Here is a 26639-nt window from a genome sequence, read left to right on the forward strand (position 1 = left end):
TTATAGAAGTCATTTTTTTAAGTTCTTAGAAGTTACATTACCCCGGCTGGCTCAGGAGACAAATAGGGATATACTGGAATTTCTGGCATGTTTCTGATCTTTAAATAGTGTGTGTTGCATGTATTTTATGGAGTACAGGCAAGTGGGTTCATCCTGCACAGCTTTCAGCATTTTTTGTGGCATCTTGAAGCGCCAGGCTTCGTATTGTTTTTTGCTTTCTTTCGTTGTACTCATAGAATGACTTTCCGAATTATTGGTCATATGAGTGGAAATGTAAGTCACTAGATATTCTGGCAGATTCCCATCGCCGTAAAGGAACTGTAAAATGTCTTTAGATACGTTGTGAGGGTGAAGGCTCAGGTTCTCGTATTTAACCTGTAGTAATTTGGTTGGAAATTCTTGAGAAAGCTGATCAAACGATTGCAAGTCCTCTTGTAGACCTAAGCATCTCTCGTGTGGATCCTTATTCCAATCTTTGAATTTGCTGATGGAGTAAAGCGAGCCGCGGGGGTCCCTGATAAGGTGGATGATCTTGAGGTCGAGCGAATTATTCGATAACAAGTTTTTCATCCACGCCATCCTCGCGCGTATGACTTTGATGATCCTGATGGGTGACAATAAACACATCTCGCGCAAATTCAGTTTCTTGAGACATAACTCTTTAGCTTTTTGGTCAGTTATACGCGTGCATTCTTTAGCATCGCTACTGAAGTAGCTGAGGAACAAATCCTTCGTTTTCAACCACCTCTCGAAATCTGGATTGTAGTTGCAAGCAAACACGTCAGCCAGGTACTGTGTCACACACTGCTCGTCCTCTATACACTTTTTCTTCTGTAAAGGCCACAGTGGCTCGAAAAACGTAATAGACCTCTCTTTCGTCGACAGCATCTCCGTTAGGAGGGTCGAGCCCCCACGAGGCATAGAACTCAGGAGAAGAACCAACAACGGAGAGGAAGGAGAACTGGTGATCTTCTCCTGAACTTTAATGTTCTCTCTTCCAGTACTCGTCTCCTCGACCTTCACAACTAATGAAGGGAGTTCACCAGCAGGTTCCTCGGGTGCCTTCTCCAGCACCATCAGCTCCTCTTCGTATCCCTCTCCTCTGAAGTTGTTGACCATCTCCCACAAGGGTGAACCTCTCACCCTGCCTGCAATAACAAAAGTTTATATGCAAATTTTCCTGAAAATTCTTTTCATAAGACAAAATCTAAAATCACTGAGTTACATATTTTAATATATATTTTTTTATTAACACATCGGCCGCCTCCCACCAAGGCAGGGTGACCCGAAAAGAAGCAACACTTTCATCGCCATTCACTTCATCACTGTCTTGCCAGTGGGGCCCCTACACTACAGTTACAAAACTGCAGTATCAACACCCCTCCTTCAGGATGCACGCACTGTACTTCCCATCTCCGGGACTCAAGTCCGGTTTGCTGGTTTCCCTGAATCCCTTTATAAATGCTACTTTGTTCACACTCCAACAGCACATCAAATCATAAAAACCAGTTGTCTTCATTCGCTCCTAGCAGGCTCACGCACACTTTTAGTAACCCTGCACCTCCTCCAAATTTCCAAACTACAGGAGAAGACGAAGAATCATTGAGCTCCTCAAGAATGCCAGATTATTTGAAACACGGAAGGAAGCGCTAACCAGGGAAGTGGAAAATATTGAGGAGAGACAAGAGAAGCTAAAAGCGATTAATGAAGTTCGAAATATTTCTTTTCATATGCCAAAAACAAGTCAAAAACCACTTCTAGTATAAGGCCCCCACACCCATACTGCTGTCACATAGAGAGTGCCGGTGGAGAAACGGTTACCGTGGGAAATAGACCTGACCAGCACTAGTGAATTATTGCCGGGTGTCGACACAAGTGGAAATAAACGAATATCGATCTATCTATCTATAAGTAATATAGTGAGTGACAAGGATATATATGTGCAGTGGCATAGTGAACTAAATTGTAGATAAGAGTAATCTAAATTATCCCCAAGTATAGCGTACAATATATAGTATAGAAAGGGGAATATCTTACAAGCGACTGGCACTAGCGAACTATTGCCAGAGGTCCAGTGAAGTGTTAATACCGGATAAGTAACTACTATAGTCATAAGATATGAAACGAGTGATGGTAGCATTGAGGTGCAGGGAATCACAGCATACATAAATTGAGCATACAACCGTTACCTCTACTAAACAGGAAATAATCTTTTCCTTAGAAGTGTAGGGGGAAGTTAGCGTAGGCCTAACTAAGTGAAGTGTGGCAGTGTGGACAAGTCTGCCGGCTCACATCCACCCTGCACCCACCACCCACCCTACACCACCACCCACCCTGCACCCACCACCCACCCTACACCAACCACCCACCCTACACCACCACCCACCCTACACCACCACCCACCCTGCACCCACCACCCACCCAACACCCACCCTGCACCACCACCCACCCTGCACCACCCCCACCCTACACCCACCCTACCCCACATACTGCAAACTTGGTTCGTATAAATACATCTTGCATATTACTGGCACCAGCAAGAGAAAGGTAAAGTGGAAATCAGTTTTCTTCCGTGGCATACAGTGTAGTAGGATACAGACAGGATGTCAGCACAGCATATCTGTGGGACATGTAAAAAAATCCTTGGAAGGAAATCCAGAATCACATGCAACCTATGCTCTTCCAAACACCATATCTCTTGTACTAGACTAAATACAGCCTCAAAAAATGACCTCGAACTAGCAAGGTGCTTCTGGTTGTGCAATAAAGATGTAGAACTTTGGGCAGGTATCAGAAAGGTACTAAGGAGAGTAATAAATGATAAAAATAATCAAGAAAACAAGGATGACCTCTTGGATAGTCTACCAAAAATATATAAAACATGGAAGAGATAGTGTATCAAAAAATGGAGAATGTCCATACCACAACAGATGACTCGAAACAATCTAGTCACCCACATGGTGCTAAGCCAGACCCATCCCCCAGTCATAGCACTAATACCCACAGTGCTGGTGCTGGCCCAGACCCAGCCCCACCCCCCAGCCCCAGTGCTGACCCAGACCCAGCCCCCAGCCTTACTGCCAGCCCAGACTCTCCTAGGGACACTACCCAAACCACCACAAAAACAGTAAATATACAACCATTATAGCACAAGACCGTGGCCCACAGTACAGATGTTGGAGAGGAGTCTCCTCCTTCCTCTACTGGGAAAAGTAGATGGAATCCAGGACGGGGTGGCCCTGGCTTGGATACTGAGGATTATAGTGCAGTCCCAGAACCTGCAGAAATTGACAACACACCTCCCAACAATTCTCAACCAAAGGTGAATTTGTGCAAATATTATGCTTGGGGCATCTGTAAGCATGGAATAACAGGGGAAAAAAATGGGACATGCAACTTTGACCATCCCAAAAAATGTAGCGACCTCCTGTCTAAAGGAGTGTGTCGTTCTTCTTCCTGTACTTTCTTTCACCCAAAAATGTGCCACTCCTTGGTCCTCCAGAAGCAGTGTTACAACATCGAGTGCCCTGCATACCATCTAAAAGGGACCAGGAGGCACAGACCCCACAAGACAAACAATAGCAGCTACGACAACCCAACTCCAGGTGATTTTTTAGTGGCAGGAAACGAAAAAAGAAAATGGAAGGAAATAACAAAAATAGTCCACCACCTTGGAGCCTTGTTGGACTGGAGGCGCAGCCAGTGGCCACCCATGGCCCTCCAGAATTACAACTACTGATGCCAATAACAAAATCCCCCCAACAAACACAGAATACAACCTCGTTCATATTTGCTAATATACAGGGCCTTAAGCCATCCACCAACAACAAAATACCTTTTATCAGTGGACTTCTAGTGGAGTCTAATGCAATGTTTGCAGCCTTCACAGAGACTCACACAAAAGATCACTTTGACAGTGAAATATGGATAAGTGGTTACAACCTTTTTAGATGCGACAGAAAAAACAGGCAACAAGGGGGGGTTGGCCTGTATGTCAAAGAGTCCCTTATCTGCACGGAGTTGCTGAACACCACAAATGAGGTAGTTGAAGTTCTATCAATAAGGATCGAGAACCAAAACCTAGTCATTGTGGTTGTATACAAGCCACCAGATGCAACCTCCCAACAGTTCAAGGAACAGCTACTGAAAATCGATTACTGTTTGGAAAACCTTCCAGCTCCATCCCCAAACATCTTACTGCTTGGTGATTTCAACCTAAGGCATACAAAATGGAAGAATGTAGCAAATAATGTTATAGCTGAAACAATCCCCGGAGGTAGCGCAGATGAAAGGTCACACACACACGAGCTACTAAGTCTCTGCGAAAAACACACCTTAAGCCAGCAGATAGTGGAGCCAACAAGACTAGAAAACACACTTGACCTTATCTTCACAAATAATGAGGACCTGGTAAGAGACATAAGAATATCAAAAACAACTAATTCCGATCACAATCTAATCGAAGTCCAGACGTACATGCATAGGGGTCCTGATCAGCAGAATGCATGTACCTGTGAAGGTGTCTTCACAAAATACAATTTCAACAACAAGAACATCAACTGGGACCAGGTAAACCATGTCCTAAACGAAACATGTTGGGAAGATGTCTTAAATGACATGGATCCAAACCAGTGCCTTGAAAGGATCAACTTCCTGTTAGCCGAAGCATGTTCTAGGCATATTCCCCTAAGAAAGAAGAAGAGCAGGAGTAAACTGGAGAGAAAAAGACGCTCCCTCTACAGAAGACGACGAAGAGTCACTGAGCTCCTCAGGAGTGCTAGAATATCTGATACACGAAAGGAGGCGCTGACCAGGGAAGTGGAAACTATCGAACTTAAGCTAAATGACTCTTACAGGAACCAGGAGAGGCAGGAGGAGCTTAAAGCTATTAGTGAAATTGACAGAAATTCAAAATATTTCTTTTCATATGCCAAAAACAAGGCAAATACCACATCTAGTATCGGGCCCTTACTCAGACAGGATGGGACTTACACAGACGACAACAAGGAAATGAGTGAAATATTGAAATCCCAGTACAACTCTGTGTTTAGTGAACCACTAATCGGTCTGAGGATCGACGACCCAAATGATTTCTTCATGAATGAGCCTCAAAACTCCATAAATGTATGCCAGATTACCGACATTACCCTAACTCCGATAGATTTCGAAAAAGCCATTGACAACATGCCTATGCACTCAGCCCCGGGCCCAGACTCGTGGAACTCTGTTTTCATTAAGAACTGCAAGAAACCCCGCTCGCATGCCCTAAGTACACTATGGAGGAGGAGCTTGGACATGGGTGAAATTCCACAGTCACTTAAAACAACGGATATAGCCCCACTCCATAAAGGTGGCAGCAAAGTATTAGCTAAGAACTATAGACCAATAGCTCTGACGTCCCACATCATAAAAATCTTTGAAAGAGTGCTAAGAAGCAAGATTGCAAATCACCTGGATTCCCAAAATCTGCACAATCCAGGGCAACATGGGTTCAGGGCAGGTCGCTCCTGCCTCTCACAACTACTGGATCACTATGACATGGCCTTGGATGCACTGGAAGAAAATCAGAATGCAGTCCGACGTACGAGCCACAGCCCGGCTGATCCGGCACTGACTTTAGGTATCTGTCCATCTCTCTCTTGAAGGCAGCCAGGGGTTTATTGGCAATTCCCCTAATGCTTGATGGGAGGCTGTTGAACAGTTTTGGGCCCCGGACACTTATGGTGTTTTCTCTTAGTGTACCAATGGCGCCCCGCCCCTACTTTTTATTGGCGGCATTTTGCATCGCCTGCCCAGTCTTTTACTTTCGTAGGGAGTGATTTCTGTGTGCAGATTTGGGACCATTCCTTCCAAGATTTTCCAAGTGTAGATTATGATATATCTCTCCCTCCTGAGTTCCATGGAGTACAAGTCAAGTGCTTCCAAGCGTTCCCAGTAGTTAAGGTGCTTGACAGAACTTATACGTGCAGTAAAGGATCTCTGTACACTCTCTAGATCTGCGATTTCACCTGCTTTGTATGGAGATGTTAATCTTTGGTTTATATAAATTAGATCCTTTTAGAATTAATAGAATTTGGGAAGAATTTAATAATACACTGGACAAACAATAATTTTTAAAATTTCTTAGGTAGAATAGTTTGTGGGTGAGTTGTGCAAAGGACCTATCCAAGTTGGCTCGCCGCACGTCACGTGTTTAACCGTTGTGGGATCTGATAGTGAGGTGCTGGCCAGACCCCTTATATAGCTTCCTTGGATGCTTCACTTTCATAGTTCCTTGATAATGTGAGTAGTCACGAAAGCGCTTGGAATTTCTCTATTCTTTCAGAGTGGTTGTTTTGCATATTTTGAAATCACCTGTTTACTGTGATCTTATTGCATATATATATATATATATGTATATATATATATATATATGATATACATATATATATATGATATATATATATATATGATATATATATATATATATGTCGTGCCGAATAGGCAGAACTTGCGATCTTGGCTTAAATAGCAACGTTCATCTTGCCATATAGGACAAGTGAAAATTTGTGTATGCAATAATTTCGCCAAAATCATTCTGAACCTAACGAAAAAAATATATTTGATTGTGTTTGTTTAGTATTAAATTATTGTAAACGTATTTAAATTATATATAGTTGGGTTAGGCTAAAATAAATTGTTCTTGTTATAATAAGGTTAGGTAAGTTTTTTAAGATTCTTTTGGTGCAAAATTAAAAATTTTTACATTAACATTAATGAAAAAAATATATCTTTAACATAGAAGAGAAAATTTCAGAAAGGACTTAATTTTAAATGAGTTCTTGCTAATTGGCCAGTTTTACATATTCGGCACGACATATATATATATATATATATATATATATATATATATATATATATATATATATATATATAAAGAACATAATAACATAAGAAGGAACACTGCAGCAGGCCTACTGGCCGATGCGAGGCAGGCTCAAGTCTCCTACAGGCTTAAGCCAATGCCCCAACCTAGTCAGGTCAGGTCACATTCACTTAACGAAGGAACACGGCAACTGACCTAGCAGCGAAAGCTAGTCAGGTCCAACTCACACCCACCCACACCCACTCATGTATTTATCTAACCTATTTTTGAAACTACACAACGTTTTCGCCTCAATAACTGTACTCGGGAGTTTGTTCCACTCATCCACAACTCTATTACCAAATTAGTGCTTTCCTATATCCTTCCTGAATCTGATTTTTCCCAACTTAAAACCATTGCTGCGAGTCCTGTCTAGGCTAGATATTTTCAGCACGTTATTTACATCCCCTTCATTTATTCCTGTCTTCCATTTATACACTTCAGTCATATCTCCCCCTGATTCTACTCCTTTCCAGAGAGTGCAGATTCAGGGCCAAGAACTCATTTAAAATTAAGTCCTTTCTAAAATTTTCTCATATACGTTTAAAGATATAATTTTTTCATTAATGTTGATGTAAAAATTTGTAATTTTGCACCAAAAGAATCTTAGAAAACTTACCTAACCTTATTATAACAAGAGCAATTTATTTTAGCCTAACCCAACTAAATATATTTTAGATTTGTTTACAATATTTTAATATTAAATAAACAGTGAAATATATTTTTTTCGTTAGGTTCAGAATGATTTTGGCGAAATTATTGCATACATAAATTTTCGCTTGTCTTATATGGCAAGATGAGCGTTGCTATTTAAGCCAAGATCGCAAGTTCTGCCTATTCGGCACGATATATATATATATATATATATATATATATATATATATATATATATATATATATATATATATATATATATATATATATATATATATATGTTGGCAGTTTGGAGGGAACCCTATACCTTCGAATATATCTTTGAAGCGTTTCGAGAGTTTATTTACTCTCTGAGCCCGGTCATGGGCCAGGCTTGTCTGGTGTTTGCCTGGTCAACCAGGCTGTTGCTGCTGGAGACCAGCTGCCCCACATGTCCATCACAGCCTGGTTGATCCGGCACCTGGTGAAGATACTTGTCCAGTTTCCTCTTGAAGGCTTCTACACTTGTTCCAGCAGTGTTTCTGATATCTTCTGGTAAGATGTTGAAAAGTCAGGGACCCCGGATGTTGATACAGTGTTCCCTTATTGTCCCCACGGCACCCCTGCTCCTCACTGGGTTTATTTTGCACTTCCTCCCATATCTCTCACTCCAGTATGTTGTTATGGCAGTGTGCAGATTTGGGACCAAGCCCTCGAGTACCTTCCAGGTATATATTATCATGTGCCTCTCTCCCCTCCGCTCCAATGAGTACATGTTAAAGACTTGCAGGCGTGGAAATCTATATTTTCTAAAGTGTCGTATCTGAGCACCTCTGCAAAGACAGTGATTATGTGTGAGGTGAAAGTGTTGAATGATGAAAGTATTTTTCTTTTTGTGGATTTTCTTTCTTTTAGTGTCACCCTGACTCGGTGGGAGACGACCGACGTGTTGAATATACATATATGTCGTGCCGAATAGGCAGAACTTGCCATCTTGGCTTAAAAAGCAACGTTCATCTTGCCATATAGGACAAGTGAAAATTTGTGTATGCAATAATTTCGCCAAAATCATTCTGAACCTAACGAAAAAAATATATTTTACTGTGTTTGTTTAGTATTAAATTATTGTAAACGTATCTAAAATATATTTAGTTGGGTTAGGCTAAAATAAATTGTTCTTGTTTTAATAAGGTTAGGTAAGTTTTCTAAGATTCTTTTGGTGAAGAATTATAAATTTTACATTATCATTAATGAAAAAAAATATATCTTTAAATGTATAAGAGAAAATTTTAGAAAGAACTTAATTTTAAATGAGTTCTTGCTAATTGACCAGTTTTACATATTCGGCACGACATATATATATATATATATATATATATATATATATATATATATATATATATATATATATATATATATATATATTATTTTTTTTTTTATTAACACACTGGCCGACTCCCACCAAGGCAGGGTGGCCCGAAAAAGAAAAACTTTCACCATCATTCACTCCATCACTGTCTTGCCAGAAGGGTGCTTTACACTACAGTTTTTAAACTGCAACATTAACACCCCTCCTTCAGAGTGCAGGCACTGTACTTCTCATCTCCAGGACTCAAGTCCGGCCTGCCGGTTTCCCAGAATCCCTTCTTAAATGTTACTTTGCTCACACTCCAACAGCACGTCAAGTATTAAAAACCATTTGTCTCCATTCACTCCTTGCAAACATGCTCATGCATGCCCGTTGGAAGTCCAAGCCCCTCGCACACAAATCCTCCTTTACCCTCTCCCTCCAACGTTTCCTAGGCCGACCCCTACCCCGCCTTCCTTCCACTACAGACTGATACACTCTTGAAGTCATTCTGTTTCGCTCCATTCTCTCTGCATGACCGAACCACCTCAACAACCCTTCCTCAGCCCTCTGGACAACAGTTTTGGTAATCCCGCACCTCCTCCTAACTTCCAAACTACGAATTCTCTGTATTATATTCACACCACACATTGCCCTCAGACATGACATCTCCACTGCCTCCAGCCTTCTCCTCGCTGCAACATTCATCACCCATGCTTCACACCCATATAAGAGCGTTGGTAAAACTATACTCTCGTACATTCCCCTCTTTGCTTCCAAGGACAAAGTTCTTTGTCTCTACAGACTCCTAAGTGCACCGCTCACCCTTTTCCCCTCATCAATTCTATGATTCACCTCATCTTTCATAGACCCATCCGCTGACACGTCCACTCCCAAATATCTGAATACATTCACCTCCTCCATACTCTCTCCCTCCAATCTGATATCCAATCTTTCATCACCTAATCTTTTTATCCTCATAATCTTACTCTTTCCTGTGCTCACTTTTAATTTTCTTCTTTTACATACCCTACCAAATTCATCCACCAATCTCTGCAAACTTCTCTTCAGAATCTCCCAAGAGCACAGTGTCATCAGCAAAGAGCAATTGTGACAACTCCCACTTTGTGTGATTCTTTATCTTTTAACTCCACGCCTCTTGCCAAGACCCTCGCATTTACTTCTCTTACAACCCCAACTATAAATATATTAAACATATACGGTGACATCACACATCCTTGTCTAAGGCCTACTTTTACTGGTAAATAATCTCCCTCTTTCCTACATACTCTAACCTGAGCCTCACTATCCTCGTAAAAACTCTTCATTGCTTTCAGTAACCTTCCTCCTATACCATACACTTGCAACATCTGCCACATTGCCCCCCTATCCACCTGTCATACGCCTTTTCCAAATCCATAGATGTCACAAAAACCTCTTTAGCCTTATCTAAATACTGTTCACTTGTATGTTTCAGTATAAACACCTGGTCCACACACCCCTACCTTTCCTAAAGCCTCCTTGTTCATCTGCTATTCTATTCTCCGTCTTACTTTTAATTCTTTCAATAATAACTCTACCAGGTATACTCAACAGACTTATCTTCCTATGATTTTTGCACTCTCTTTTGTCCCCTTTGCCTTTATACAAAGGAACTATGCATGCTCTCTGCCAATCCCTAGGTACCATACCATCTTCCATACATTTATTAAATAATTGCACCAACCACTCCAAAACTATATCCCCACCTGCTTTTAACATTTCTATCTTTATCCCATCAATCCCGGCTGCCTTACCCCCTTTCATTTTACCTACTGCCTCACGAACTTCCCCCACACTCACAACTGGCTCTTCCTCACTCCTACAAGATGTTATTCCTCCTTGCCCTATACACGAAATCACAGCTTCCCTATCTTCATCAACATTTAACAATTCCTCAAAATATTCCCTCCATCTTCCCAATACCTCTAACTCTCCATTTAATAACTCTCCTCTCCTATTTTTTAACTGACAAATCCATTTGTTCTCTAGGCTTCCTTAACTTGTTAATCTCACTCCAAAACTTTTTCTTATTTTCATCAAAATTTGTTGATAACATCTCACCCACTCTCTCATTTGCTCTCTTTTTACATTGCTTCACCACTCTCTTAACCTCTCTCTTTTTCTCCATATACTCTTCCTTCCTTGCATCACCCTCCTTGTATATATATATATATTTATATATATATATATATATATATATATATATATATATATATATATATATATATATATATATATATATATATATTTATAATGACGAGACGTGAATTAAAGAAACCCACATGAAGACCAAAACAGTGTAGAAATAGACTGTAGTGGCGTGAAAATAAAAGTCTGGGTTCATACAGTGGGTAAAATCTAAGTCTTACACGTCACTCGACACATGTTAGATTAAGTTCAGTTGCCACGCACCTCCTCAACCAAACATTACCCTTAGTTGTGCTTCACTGTGTTAACTCGGACCTTTTTTTTCCACCCTCCTGTACTGATGAAAATAGTCTCAGAAGGAGAACGAAACATATTTCTGTCTGCACGTGGGTTTCTTCAATTCGCTGATAAGTCATCGCTACACCTCTCTTATTGCCCATAAATGCATTATATTATGCGAGTATTACTGTTGATGTCTGTTACATTATATGGGGTGTTAATGTCTAATATACATTACGTTAGGTGAAGATATTACTGCTTCAATATATGTTACGCTATATAGTGCCACTGCACCACGTCACCGACAGCGACAGCATGTGTTGACATTCACTCAGGCAAGATAACATACTTTGTGATAAAGCCATTTATCTTTAAGCATTGTATATGAAGATAAGACAATATTGGGATACCTTACACTGACAGGGATAGTTGGTTTATGAGGTTTTTTGGCCTGTCAACCACACGAATATCATTAGAGTTGCTTATAACTAGTCTTCCACCAGTTAAAGATGATTTAGTAGCTAAAACAGAGGTTAAAGCAAACTCAGTTTGTAAACACTAAAAGACAAATATCGCTCGGGGTGCGCAACCTTGAAATTATAAATGATTGGGTGAAAGCTTATTGATATAATATCGATTTTCCTGTAAATTTGATGCAGTCATATTTACTAATCAGTTCAAAGTCAGTATAGGTAATATGAATGTAATTTAAAATAATTAAGAGAAAAACAATTTGTAGATCGTAAAGGTTTCAACACCTTGCCATTAGCATCAAGAAAGGCCGTTGATGCATTCAGCACTCCACATAGAATTAAGAATCCCTTTCACCTAATGAATACTTTCCTTTACACAAATTTCACAACGTCCATAATGAAATGATGTTGGACAAAACAGTCTTTCTCAAACTGGGAAGCACCGGTCTCCAGAGGAGGTATTAAACGCTATAAAAAAAGTTGGGAAAAATTCGGAAAATAACTTGTATGATGTTTGTTAAATTAATATTTATTCGAGGGAACATCAACTCCACATTTTGCCAGACGCAAAAAAAAAACAAAGTTGTCAATAATTCTCAGACTGAGATAATTAGAAACAATAGCTAAATGCACAAATAATCCGCGCTTGGGAGTGAGAGAGAAACTTTTGACGACGTTTCGGTCCAACTTGGACCATTGACAAGTCACACTAACATACGAAGGAAAAAAAATAGCTCTCCGTGAATTATCAAATGTCACCGGAAGACGTCTGATTTTTGTTTTCTTTGTTGGTTATTTCCCTTTATTATACTGTGATGAAATTATTAATAATAATAATAATAATAATAATAATAAGAATAATCTTTATTACTACAAGTACATGTACAAGGTATACAGTCCTAGCTGACATCAGTGACATACTACTATATAAAAAACCCCTTGTTATGCTGAGCATTTCGGACAAATTAGGTCAATTTTATCCCAGGATGCGACCCACACCAGTCCACTAACACCCAAGTGCCTATTTTACTGATGGGTAAACATGGGCAACAGATGTCTTAAGGAAACACGTCCTGTTTCCACCTGTACCAGGGATCGACCCCTGGACCTTAGTGTGTGAGCTAAGTGCGCAGCCAGTCTTGCTAAGGGACACACTAAGATGAAAAACGAACGTGTTGGAATGGAAGGGAGATGAGGAATAAGGAGTTGAAGTAAGTGGATGAATTTGGAGAGAGAGAGAGAGAGAGAGAGAGAGAGAGAGAGAGAGAGAGAGAGAGAGAGAGAGAGAGAGAGAGAGAGAGAGAGAGAGAGAGAGAGAGGCTAGAATGAATGTGAATGTGATAGTGTAGGCGAGGATAAGAGACATAAACTCATCTACGAGTAAATAAACAAAGATAAATCTCTATCACTATATCTCAAGTTACACTAATTCCTAAGCTATAAATTAAGGTATTCATGAAACAGATTTAGAGGCGAATTGCAACATGGAAACTCTCGTTCAAATTTAGGTAGTCTCAGAGTGACAGGTACACACAAGTGTCTATGGTAAGTATATATATAATAATATGTACACATAATTAAACGTGTTGAGAGGGTACATATGTTTGCATACTTACAGTATGAATTTGTAGATGAGGTTACTTTTACATGTACACAGATACATAAATGCATACGTACATACCTACCTACCTACACACACACACACACACACACACACACACACACGGAAGTGGGTATACGCCAGGATATTGTTCCAAGTAGACAGAAATATCGGAAAGGGACGTGGAGTGGCATTCTATGTTCGAGATCGTTTAAATTGTTGCATAAAAACTGGTATAAACTCCGAAACTCATACGGAGTCTGTTTGGGTAGAATTTTCAGAGAGGCACGAGAAATTGGATAGAGACCAAGGAAGACTACTGTGGGAGGAGATTGTTAAGGCCACAAGTCACGATAACGTTGTAATTCTAGGACACTTTAACTTTAGTCAGATTGACTGGAATGTTTTGACAGGGAATTTGCAATCTAATGACTTTTTAGAAGTAGTTCAGGATTGTTTTTTGAAACAGTTTGTGACAGAGCCTACAAGGGGTAATAACCTGCTTGACTTGGTTCTAGAAAACAAGGAATCACTTGTTAATAATTTAGAAATTTCAGAGGATCTTGGCACAAGCGACCACAAATCAATTACCTTTAGCATTGAATGGAAGTATGATAGTAGGGATAACTCAGTAACAGTCCCAGATTTTCGCTTAGCAGATTACGATGGGCTTAGAGAACACTTATCATCTGTGAACTGGGGTAGCGAAGAGAGCTATCAGTATGACAGTTTTCTCAACACTATACATGCTGCTCATAGAACATTCATCCCGTATAAAAAAATTAGATCGAATAGAAATGACCCAAAATGGATGAAAATAGGCTCAAATATCTTTTAGGACAGAAAAAATTAATTTATAGGAGCATCAAAAGAGGTGAGGGTCATCTTATGAATCAATACATTGACATTAAGAGGGACATTAAAAAGGGGATAAGAAAAGCTAAATGGGACTATGAAATTAAAATTGCTAGGGTTTCAAAAACTAACCCGAAAAGTTTTTTCCAGGTTTATAGAACAAAAGTTAGATATAAGATAGGCCCCCTTAAAAATAACTCTGGGCATCTTACTGGCAAGGAGAATGAAATGTGCTCCATTCTTAATAATTATTTTCTCTCAGTTTTCACTCAGGAGGACACTAACAACATCCCAGTAATAAATTTTTATAGTGGGCTTGAAGACGACAAATTATGCAATATCACAGTCACTAGGGAATTGGTTATCAAACAGATAGACTGGTTAAAGCAATATAAATCCCCGGGTCCTGATGAACTTTTTTCAAGGGTTCTTAAAGAGTGTAAAATGGAACTTTGTGAACCATTGACTAATATTTTTAATATTTCTCTTCAAACAGGTGTAGTGTCTGATATGTGGAAGATGGCTAATGTAATTCCTATTTTTAAAACAGGGAACAAGTCGTTACCGTCAAATTACCGCCCAATAAGCCTGACCTCAATTGTAGGCAAATTACTAGAGTCAATTATAGCTGAGATTATAAGAAGCCATCTCGATAAGCATAGCTTGATTAATGATACTCAGCATGGATTCACAAGAGGCCGGTCTTGTCTAACAAATTTATTAACTTTCTTCAGTAAAGCTTTTGAGGCTGTTGATCATGGTAAAATATTCGATATTGTTTAGATTTTAGTAAGGCTTTTGATAGAGTACCGCATCAGAGACTGATGAAGAAAGTGGCAGCTCATGGCATTGGGGGAAAAGTGTTGTCATGGATCGAGTTATGGCTCGCTAATAGGAAGCAGAGAGCATGCTTAAATGGGGTTAAATCCGAGTGGGGATCTGTAACAAGTGGTGACCTGTACTTTACTCTGTGAAGAAGTGTCTTGTGTGCTCCCCGTGGACTGAACCAAGATGCCCTCCATCGAGCAACTTTACCAGCAGCTTAAGGAAGAATTGAGAGTAGCGAAGATGGAGATACGGCGATTGACTGAGGAAAACAAGAGGATTCGTAGTAGTCCTCCTGTTTTGAGTCCTCAGGTCAAGAAGGGAACGTGGTCAGTGGCTGGACAGCAGGGGACGAAGTTGACGATCAAGAAGACGAATGGAAAGGTAGAAACGATGAAGAAGAAAGAGACTGCTGTGGAAACTGTTGTGGAAACATCTAATGCATTCTCCGTGCTACCCGACGAATGTGAGTCGACTACTGGGAATGTCACGGCTAACGACACCAAGGAAGGTAAGAATATTGTTGTTGTTGGGGATAGCCAGGTTAGATATATGGATAGGGAGTTCTGCTTGAAGGACAGACAGCTAACAATATCCTTCATCCCAGCCCCAGGAAAACACACTCTCTGCCTCCTACTCCTATCCTTCAAGCAGAACGCCCTATCCATGTACCTAATCTGGCTATCCCCAACAACAAAAATGTTTTTACCTTCCTTGGCGTTGTCCGTCGTGATGTCCCCAGTAGTCGACTCACATTCGTCAGGTAGCACTACACCTTCACTTGTAGAATTCGTCAAGACTTTCTCGATGGTCTTCATTGGGGTTTCTAGGGATGTCTCACTCACGTCTGCCAATGCTTCCTTGGTGCTCGTTGTGGCATTCCCAGTAGAACACCCACATTCGTCAGGTAGCACCGAAAATGGGTTGGAAGTTTCCACAGTAGTCTTCTGGTTCCTCGTTGTTTCTGCCTCTCCAAGAGTCTTCTTGATCCTCAGCTTGGTTCCATGTTGCCCGGCCACTGACCAAGTTCCCCTCTTAACCTGGGGACTCACAACAGGAGGATTGCTACGAATCCTCTTGTTCTTCTCCGTTAATCGCCGTATCTTCAGCTGAGCAACCCTAAGCTCTTCTTTCAGCTGCTGGTAAAGTTGCTCAAGAGAGGGCATCCTGGTTCAGATTCACAGAGAGCACACAAACAAGTCTTCACAGAGCTAAGTACACGTCACCACCAATTCCATCAATCATCTCATGAAATTCAGGGACGCCCAATTAGTGATCAAAGAAACTAATTTCCGCAGACGCAAGTGCCTTGAATCAGCACTAATCGCTGTTTCGAATACAATTAAACAAAACAAAGGCAGCTTCACCATCTCTGAAGACTTAGCAAGAATCCTCCTGAAAACAGTAAACCCTGCCGTCACATAGTCTCTTCTGTTAATACTACACAAAGCACATTACAGAGAATGAACACTGAAACAGGACTTCTCTATCCAGTCTATATTTGTCTAACCTATTTTTATGTTACCCAAGTAATAGCTTTTATATCCTTTTACTCATGTGCGAGTTAATTGTTCTACCATATTGTATTACTACTACTACTACTACTACTACTACTACAACTAGTATTGCACCTCACTGTGAGCCTATATATACCCTCTGTGTCCATGTACTATTTGTAACGGCTTGACATAGCTCCTGGAGAGCGAAACGTTGCCACAATAAAATGTCACATTAGTTACACTTGTGTCCTTTTACTTAACATATTGTCGGTAGTTCTACCAACATTATTACGAAGTTGTTGTAGGTTTGCCGGTACTTCCGGCCCGGGTCTTCTCCAGATAGCGACCCGGCTGTGGCCTCCAGGGCGGGGGGTGTCGTTCATCTTCTTTCTTCTGTATTCTTTCTTGGGGCCCTCTGGTTGGAGGGTGACTTCTTCTGTCTTGCGGTGACTCCCCAAGTGAGAAGTGTCTTCTCATTTAGCAGCTTCAGCAGCATAGGAGGGCGGTGACAGCAATTACAGGGTTCGTTTTGGAGCCACACCCCAGCTGTATCAGGCAGCAAAGTGCTGGGGAAACTTGTCTTCACGGTGATTGATCATTGACAGTCCTGCTAGGTGAGGGTACCGTCTTCGGCAGCCCCATTCTGGAGAGTCCTGAATTTCTTCCTTGTGGTGTAGTCGAGTGCCACAAAGCGGTGACTTTTTGATCAGGGATTCAGTGGTGAATGATCGAGTTGAGTCGCAGGTGAACTTGACTGTCCCGTTGTGGAGGCGTTGAATAATTTCTGGAGAGTACATTGCGTTCTCATTCTGGTTGGTTGTGTAGAAGTATACACCAGGCAAAAACTGGACTTCTTGTGAAGGAATGGCGGTAGTCCGTAGGGATGCATCCCAAGGCACTTGTGTTTTAACCTTCTTGGTTGGTGGCTGAAACGATTAAGCTGAGGAGTCTGATTGGTCCGTTGTGACGGAGGTGGAAGCAGGTGCTGGTGGACTCTCATTGGTGGAATCGGTCGGCGTCTCAGTGGTCTCTGATTGGTCCATCTCTGTGTCGGGAGGAAGGTGTGGTAGCGGTGGAGCAGCGGTAATGTCGGCAACATTTGCAGTGGATTTTATGATCTCTGGGAAGGTTTAGATGCAGAGAATGTGAAACCAGGAATGTTGTTGAGCTTGAAGAGTTTGTTGATGGTGGTGCTGAAGGAACCAGATTCAGCTACATTCTGTACATGAGCATACATGATGCAGTAAAGAATCTTGGTGGAGTCGCCAGCAAGAGCTGGCGAAGAAGTGGTAGATGCAGCTTGCGTGGCTTGAAGAATCTTTGTAGTATCTGCTTGAAGCTTGGTAATAGCAGCATATGTAGTCGCTTGTGCAGTGTTTTTTTGTTGTTGTTGTTGTTGTTGTTGTTGTTGTTGTTGTTGTTGGAGTTGTTTCTTAAGTATATCTCGTCTGGTTGGGCACTTGGCAGAAAGAGTATGGTGATCATTCTTACAGTTCAAGCATTTACGTGGAGAGGAAGTAGTGCACTTCTTGAATTCATGACCATCTTGGCCGCAGGTGGAGCAGAACTTCTTATTCTTGGCAGGGCAGTCTTTGGTGGTATGTAGGTATGAGTAACAGTAGGAACACTGGAACTTGATGGATTTTTTCTGCTTCGATGAAGGCTGGATTGATGTGGAAGTAGTGAATAGCCAGTCCCTCAGTTGAAGTGACAGGATGGAGCCTTATATACCACCAGGACGTAAGATGTAGGCCACAGGTAGAGGTAAGAACGTAGTCGTTGGGAGGTCACGTCCCTCTCAAATCCAGCCATTCTCACTAGTAGAAGTTGTCCAAGTTGATTTCTGTTCTGTACCAGGATACCATTGTGTTGCAGTGTCTGACAGAGTGAATACTAAAATGGTATAAAATACCGACAGGTTGTTACGTAAGACACATATGCAACAGTTAGGTATCTTTATTTCGAAACGTTTCGCCTACACAGTAGGCTTCTTCAGGGTTGTGGACACTCCTGAGATTCAGAACCTTGCATTTATCTACATTGAACTGCATCTGTCACTTTTCTGACCAGTTATTGAGTTTGCCTAAATCCTCCAGAAGTTCCCTGATATCTACGTTTGAATCAATTATCGTACCTAACTTTGTGTCATCGGCGAATTTGCTCATTACACTAGAAATTCCCTCATCAAGATCATTGATATGCATTATAAACATACGAGCCCCACTCGGATTTAACCTTATTTATGGACACTCTCTGCTTCCTGTGTGTGAGCCATGACTCTATACATGACAGCACTTTTCCCCCAATGATGAAATTAAGACATGTGCAACATCTGGGTATCTTTATTATAGACGTTTCGCCATCCAGTGGCTTTATCAATACAAATTCCAGGGCATAAGTTGAAGACAGTAGAACTATATACAGAAGATGAGGTAATCAGTCCCTCAACCTTGGAGTTGTGAAGAGCACCGTAGTCGTGGAGATTCTGAAGCAGAGGCAAGGAACCTGGCACTTTTATACTAACGTCAGGTGGAAAGGGGGACGTGTAGCAGTTGAGGGTATAGTCACTGGTAGGCTGGATTCCCCAGTGGAAGTAGGTCCTACCCAAAGAGATGGGTTAGTAGTAGTAGTAGTTGTCGTAGTCGTGAAGGTTATGTACATGTCATCAGTACAGTAGAACTATATACAGAATCTTCTGTATATAGTTCTACTGTCTTCAAGTTATGTCCTGGAATTTGTATTGATAAAGCCATTGGATGGCGAAACGTCTACAATAAAGATACCCAGATGTTGCACACGTGTCTTAATTTCATCTTGTCGGTATTGTATACCATTCTTGTACAACCACCACTTTTCCCCCAATGTCATGAGCTGCCACTTTCTTTAACAGTCTTTGGTGCGGTACTATATCAAAAGCCTTACTAAAATCTAAATAAACAATATCAAATTCTTTGTCGCGATCAACAGCCTCAAAAGCTTTGCTGAAGAAAGTTAATAAATTAGTTAGACAAGAATGGCCTCTCGTGAATCCATGCTGAGTATCATTAATCAGATTATGCTTATCCAGATGGCTTCTCATAATCTCAGCTATATTTGACTCTAGTAATTTGCGTACCATTGAAAATAGGAATTACATTAGGCATATTCCACATATCAGACACTACACCTGTTTGAAGAGATAAATTAAAAATATTAGTTAACGGTTCACAAAGTTCCATTTTGCATTTCTTTAGAACCCTTAAAAAAAAAGCTCATCAGGACCCGGTGATTTATTTTGCTTCAGTCTGTTTATTTGCTTCACAACCATTTCACTAGTGACTGTGATGTTACATAATTTATCTTCTTCAGGCCCACTATAAAAATTAATTACTGAGATACTGTTAGTGTCTTCCTGTGTAAAAACCGAGAGAAAATAATTATTTAAAATCGAACACATTTCATTCTTTTTGTCAGTAAGATGCCCCAAATTATTTTTTAAGGGGACCTATCTTATCTCTAACTTTTGTTCTATAAACCTGGAAAAAACTTTCAGGGTTAGTTTTCGAATCCCTAACAACTTTAATTTCGTACTCCCTTTTAGCTTTTCTTATCCCCTTTTTAACATCCCTCTTAATGTCAATATACTGATTCATAAGATAACCTCACCTCTTTTGATACGTCTATAAATTCCTTTCTTCTGACCTGAAAGATATTTGAGCCTATTATTCATCCATTTCGGGTCATTTCTATTTGATCTAATTTCCTTACATGGGATAAATGTTCTTTGGGCAGCATGTATTGTGTTAAGAAAGCCGTCATGCTGACAGCTCTCTTCGCTACCCCAGTTCACAGATGATAAGTGTTCTCTAAGCCCATTGTAATCTGCTAAGCGAAAATCTGGGACCATTACTGAATTATCTCTACTGTCATACTTCCATTCAATGCTAAAGGTAATTGATTTGTGATGGCTTGTGCCGAGTTCCTCTGTAATTTCTAAATTATTAACAAGGATTTCCTTGTTTGCCAGAACCAAGTCAAGCAGGTTATTTCTCTTTGTAGCCTCTGTCACAAAATGCCTCAAAAAACAATCCTGAACTTCTTCTAAGAAGTCGTTAGACTCTGAATTCCCAGTCAAGAAATTCCAATCAATATGACTGAAGTCAAAGTGTCCTATAATTACTACATTATCGCGCCTTGTGGCCTTAACAATTTTCTCCCATAGTAGTCTCCCCTGGCCTCTAAGTTTGGGGGTGCGTCCTTCCTAGACTGCAGGAAGGCCTTTGACACAGTTCCCCCTACAAGAGATTAGTGCAGAAGCTGGAGGATCAGGCGCATATAACAGGGAGGGCACTGCAATGGATCAGGGAATACCTGACAGGGAGGCAACAACGAGTCATGGTACGTGAAGAGGTATCACAGTGGGTGCCTGTGACGAGCGGGGTCCCACAGGGGTCAGTTCTAGGACCAGTGCTATTTTTGATATATGTGAACGACATGATGGAAGGAATAGACTCTGAAGTGTCCCTGTTCGCAGATGATGTGAAGTTGATGAGAAGAATTAAATCTGATGAGGATGAGGCAGGACACTGCAAAGAGACCTGGACAGGCTGGACACGTGGTCCAGCAAAGGCTTCTCGAATTCAATCATGCCAAATGCAAAGTCATGAAGATTGGGGAGGGGCAAAGAAGACCGCAGACAGAGTATAGGCTAGGTGGACAAAGACTACAGACCTCACTCAGGGAGAAAGACCTTGGGGTGACCATAACACCGAGCACATCACCGGAGGCACACATCAATCAAATAACTGCTGCAGCATACGGGCGCCTGGCAAACCTGAGAATAGCGTTCCGATACCTTAATAAGGAATCGTTCAAGACACTGTACACTGTGTATGTTAGGCCCATACTGGAGTATGCAGCACCAGTTCGGAACCCACACCTGGTCAAGCACATCAAGAAATTAGAGACAGCACAAAGATTTGCAACAAGGCTAGTCCCAGAGCTAAGGGGAATGTCGTACGAGGAAAGGTTAAGGGAAATCGGACTGACGACACTGGAGGACAGGAGGGTCAGGGGAGACATGATAACGACATACAAGAATACTGCGGGGAATAGACAAGGTGGATGGAGATAGAATGTTGAGATGGGACACAGCAATAAGGGGTCACAACTGGAAGCTGAAGACTCAGATGAGTCACAGGGATGTTAGGAAGTATTTCCTCAGTCATAGAGTTGTCAGGAAGTGGAATAGTCTAGCAAGTGAGGTAGTGGACGCAGGAACCATACATAGCTTTAAGATGAAGTATGATAAAGCTCATGGAGCAGAGAGAGAGAGAGGCCCTGGTAGAATTCAGTGAAGAGGTGGGGCCAGGAGCTGAGTCTCGACCCCTGTAACCACAATTATGTGAGTACAATTAGATGAGTACACACATACTTACACTCACACACACACACACACACGTTTACACCCACTACACACACACACACACACACACACACACACACACACACACAACACACACAAACATACTCACACACAAAGAGATTGGGCAGCAGAGCTCATGAAAAAGGAACATGAGTGAGGAAGGAAGCTAGAAGAACTTAGCATGAAAATGGAGGAGAGGATAGCTGCAGAGAGCAGGAAGTGGGAGACGCAAGTCACAGCAGCAGAGGCTAAGATACAGAGATTAGAAGAGGAACTGAAAAATCTGAAACAGCCTAAAGAACTAAAGAGCAATGTGGGCATGACATCAGAAACTGCTTCCTCAGTCACAAACAAGGGGACTGTAAGGACCGAAGGAGTGAAACTGTATGCAGAGGCCCTATCAGATCATCGTGGAGCCCATGAAAAAAAAGAGGATCACATCAGGAACAAATGAGGGAACTGAAGAAAATGAAAGAGCTAAGCTATACATAGAGGCCCTAACAGACCACAGCAGTGCCCAGGGAAAGCTGAGAAGGGAAAGTGAGAGATCACTGGGCCCAGGGACAACAGACAGTGAAGAGACTGAAGAAAAGGCTGCAATGGAGGCAACTAAATCGAATCAGGGGATACATAGGGATATGCAGTGGGAGAATGAAAGGGAGAAACCAGTCTTCATTTATGGGCTCCAGGAAGTTGAAGGGAAAACTTACGAAGCAAGAAGACAAGGGAAGAAAAAAACAATTGAAAGCATCATGAAAGCAATAGGAGGAAATGACATGATTCAGCTGGCAAATTTTCTGAGAATAGGGGATGGGGGGTTGCAAGAGGAAGAAACAGGCCAGTAAAAGTGATTTTCAAGGCAGAATCGGCTTGAAACAGGATCCTGCAGTAGAAAGCAAGACTAAGGGACATGTTGGCATACTGAAAGGTGAATCTTGACCACAACAGAACACGAGAAGAAAGGCAGAAACTGAAAGAGAGGGTACAAAGATGAAAGGAGGAAAGAGAGGTGATGATGGAGATGGACAGGAGAACCCAGACTCAGGAGGAAGTTCAAATACAACCTCCCTCACAACCACCTACAGAAGCCCCGCAACCAGGACAACCTCAATGCAACCAAACATTCTAACCCAATACACACATGCCATACCCAATGCTCCCACTCACCTCATTACAAACTTCACCTTCACAGCAACCACCAATAGTTCCTTATCAGGTCTCCCATTTTCCAAACCCCAACGTTCCCCCCAGACCACAATTTTAGAAAAGAAGTTGAAGGTTTGGTATACAAATGCAGATGGAATAACAAATAAATATGAGGAGTAGCATGAAAGAATCAAGGAGACATCCCCAGACATAATAGCACTCACAGAAACTAAACTCACCAGAATGATAACAGATGCAATCTTTCCACCCGGATAACAAATTCTCGGGAAAGAGAGGGAGCAGAGGGGGAGGAGTTGCACTGCTCATTAAAAACCAGTGGGGATTCGAGTAAATGGAAAGAATGGATGGAATGGGCGAAAGGGACTACATAGTAGGAACAATCCAGTCTATGGGCCATAAGGTGGTAATTGCTGTATTGTACAACCCGCCACACAACTGCAGGAGGCCAAGAGAAGAATACGACGAGAGCAACAGAGTAATGGTTGACACACTAGCCGAGGTGGCCAGAAGAGCTCGCATGGGGAGAGCAAAGTTACTAGTTATGGGTGATTTCAGTCTCAAGGAGATTGGAAAAACCTGGAGCCCCATGGGTGTCCTGAAACTTTGAGAGCCAAGATGATGGATGTGGTACTGGAAAACCTCATGCATTAACATGTTAGAGACACTACCAGAGAGAGAGGTGAGGATGACCCAGCAAGACTGGACCTAGTATTCACCTTGAGTAGTTTGTACATCGAGGATATCACATATGAAAGGCCCCTTGGAGCTAGTGATCATGTGGTTCTGTGCTTTGATTACATAGTTGAGCTACAAGTGGAGAGGGTAGCAGGAATAGGATGGGAAAAACCAAACTACAAAAGGGAGGACTACACAGGCATGAGGAACTTCCTGCAAGACCTTCAGTGGGAGAGAGAATTGGCAGGAAAACCAGTAAAACAAATGGACTGTGTGACAGAATGCAAGGAGGCAGAAGAGAGGTTTGTTCCCAAGGGAAACAGAAATAATGGGAAGACCAGAACGAGTCCTTGGTTCACCCAAAGGTGTAGGGAGGCAAAAACTAAGTGCACTAGAGAATGGAAAAAGTACAGAAGACAAAGGACCCAGGAAAATAAAGAGATTAGCCTAAGAGCCAGAAATGAATATGCACAGATAAGAAGGGAGGTTCATCGAAAGTCAAGTCTGACCCGAAGCTGTTGTATAGCCACATCAGGAGGAAAACAACAGTCAAGGGCAAGGTAATCAGGCTGAGGAAGGAAGGTGGGGAGTTCACAAGAAACGACCAAGAGGTATGTGAGGAGCTCAACATGAGATTTAAAGAAGTATTTACAGTGGAGACAGGAAGGACTCCAGGAATTCAGAATAGGGAGGTACACCAACAAGTGCTGGATGAAATACACACAACCGAGGAGGTGAAGAAGCTGCTATGTGAACTTGATACCTCAAAGGCGGTGGGACCAGACAACATCTCTCCGTGGGTCCTTAGAGAGGGAGCAGAGATGCTGTGTGTGCCACTAACAAAAATCTTCAACACATCCATTGAAACTGGGCAACTACCTGAGGTATGGAAGATGGCAAATGTAGTCCCAATTTTTAAGAAAGGAGACAGACACGAGGCATTAAACTACAGACCTGTGTCACTGACGTGTATAGTATGCAAAGTCATGGAGAAGATCATCAGGAGGAGAGTGGTGGAGCACCTAGAAAGACACAAGCTTATAAACGACAACCAGCACGGTTTCAGGGAAGGAAAATCCTGTGTCACAAACCTACTGGAGTTTTATGACAAGGTAACAGAAGTAAGACAAGAGAGAGAGGGGTGGATAGACTGCATTTTCTTGGACTGCAAGAAGGCCTTCGACACAGTTCCTCACAAGAGGTTAATGTAAAAGCTAAAGGATCAGGCATGCATAACAGGAAAGGCACTGCAATGGATCAGAGAATACCTGACAGGGAGGCAAGAACGAGTTATGGTACGTGACGATGTGTCAGAGTGGGCGCCTGTGACGAGCGGGGTTTCACAGGGGTCAGTCCTAGGACCTGTGGTATTTTTGGTATATGTGAATGACATATCGGAAGGGATAGACTCAGAAGTGTCCCTGTTTGCAGATGATGTGAAGTTAATGAGAAGAATTAAATCGGTCGAGGATCAGGCAGGACTTCAAAGAGACCTGGATCAGCTACAAGCTTGGTCCAGCAACTGGTTCCTTGAATTTCACCCCGCCAAATGCAAAGTCATGAAGATCGGGAAGGGCAAAGAAGACCGCAGAGTATAGTCTAGGTGGCCAAAGAGTGCAAACCTCACTTAAGGAGGGTAAGTATAATATCGAGCACATCTGAGGCGCACATCAATCAGATAACTGCTGCAGCATACGGGCGTCTGGCAAACTTGAGAATAGCATTCCGATACCTCAGTAAGGAATCGTTCAAGACTCTGTATACCATATACGTCAGGCCCATATTGGAGTATGCAGCACCAGTTTGGAATCCACACCTGGTCTAGCACTTAAAGAAATTAGATGAAGTGCAATTGTTTGCAACAAGACTAGTCCCTGGGCTAAGGGGATTGTCCTGCAAAGAAAGGTTAAAGGAAATCTGCCTGGCGACACTGGAGGACAGGAGGGAACCATACATAGTTTTAAGACAAGGTTAACTAAAGCTCATGGAGCAGGGAGAGAGGACCTAGCAACAATCATTGAAGAGGCGGGTTCAGGTGCTATGACTCGACCCTTGCAGCCACAAATGTGTGAGTACAAATAGGTGAGTGTACACACACACACACACACACACACACACACACACACATACTTACCTGTGGCATAAAGGTAAGTGGCCATAATGGTAATAGTGGTATAGTAGACTAGCATCATTGCTCCGAAAAGAGCTAATCCCTTCATAATCTTGACCTTCAGAGCCATCACTCCTGTCCTGAAGCCGAGACCAACCACACGATCGAGCAAAAGGATCAAGAAAGGATTTTGATGTTTTCCTTATTGAGGAGAACAGAGATACGTGGCGATGGTTATTTGAATGAACAGAAATTTGATTTCGTTGTTAAATCAAGCAGGGGGGGTGTTGATTTTTTTTAAGGGGAAAGGGGGAGGAGCGAATAGAAGCTTTCAGGGTTAATTTATTTTGGTGAACAGAAGCCTGGCGAGTTCAATATTTACGTAAAAGTCTGATTTTGAGAGTTTCAGTATTTTAGCGAGAGTTTTGGCGAGCTCGTTAGAGAACCGGCCAAGCTCGCAAAGGAGAGTTATAACTTCGCGAGTGGTTGTAAAGAGTTTGTTTTAGAATGTTCATGTCCAAAGAGATTTCAGTGAGTTCTCCAGCATTTTAGGAACGTTCACGAGGGATTTTTGGCTAGATCATTAGGTGAGATTTGCTCTCTCTCTCTTCTCCTTCAGCTCTTTCTTTCACCAATTTGCCTATTCTCTCTCTTAGTCTCTCGCTCTTTCTCTCTCT

General features: G+C 41.8%; 1 protein-coding gene across 1 annotated transcript; it reads right to left on the reverse strand.

Moving 5' to 3' along the window:
• On the reverse strand, nucleotides 1–26639 carry LOC128692906 (carbohydrate sulfotransferase 3-like). The gene is made up of 2 exons (XM_070094352.1): nucleotides 25987–26639; nucleotides 1–1148 (listed from the first exon to the last, which is right to left on the reverse strand). Exons 1-2 carry the CDS (start codon nucleotides 26090–26092, stop codon nucleotides 52–54), a joined length of 1203 nt encoding a protein of 400 aa, XP_069950453.1. The 5' UTR covers nucleotides 26093–26639; the 3' UTR covers nucleotides 1–51.

Source organism: Cherax quadricarinatus, chromosome 45 (assembly GCF_038502225.1).
Source record: "Cherax quadricarinatus isolate ZL_2023a chromosome 45, ASM3850222v1, whole genome shotgun sequence".
In the NCBI taxonomy this organism is placed as follows: Eukaryota; Metazoa; Arthropoda; class Malacostraca; order Decapoda; family Parastacidae; genus Cherax; species Cherax quadricarinatus.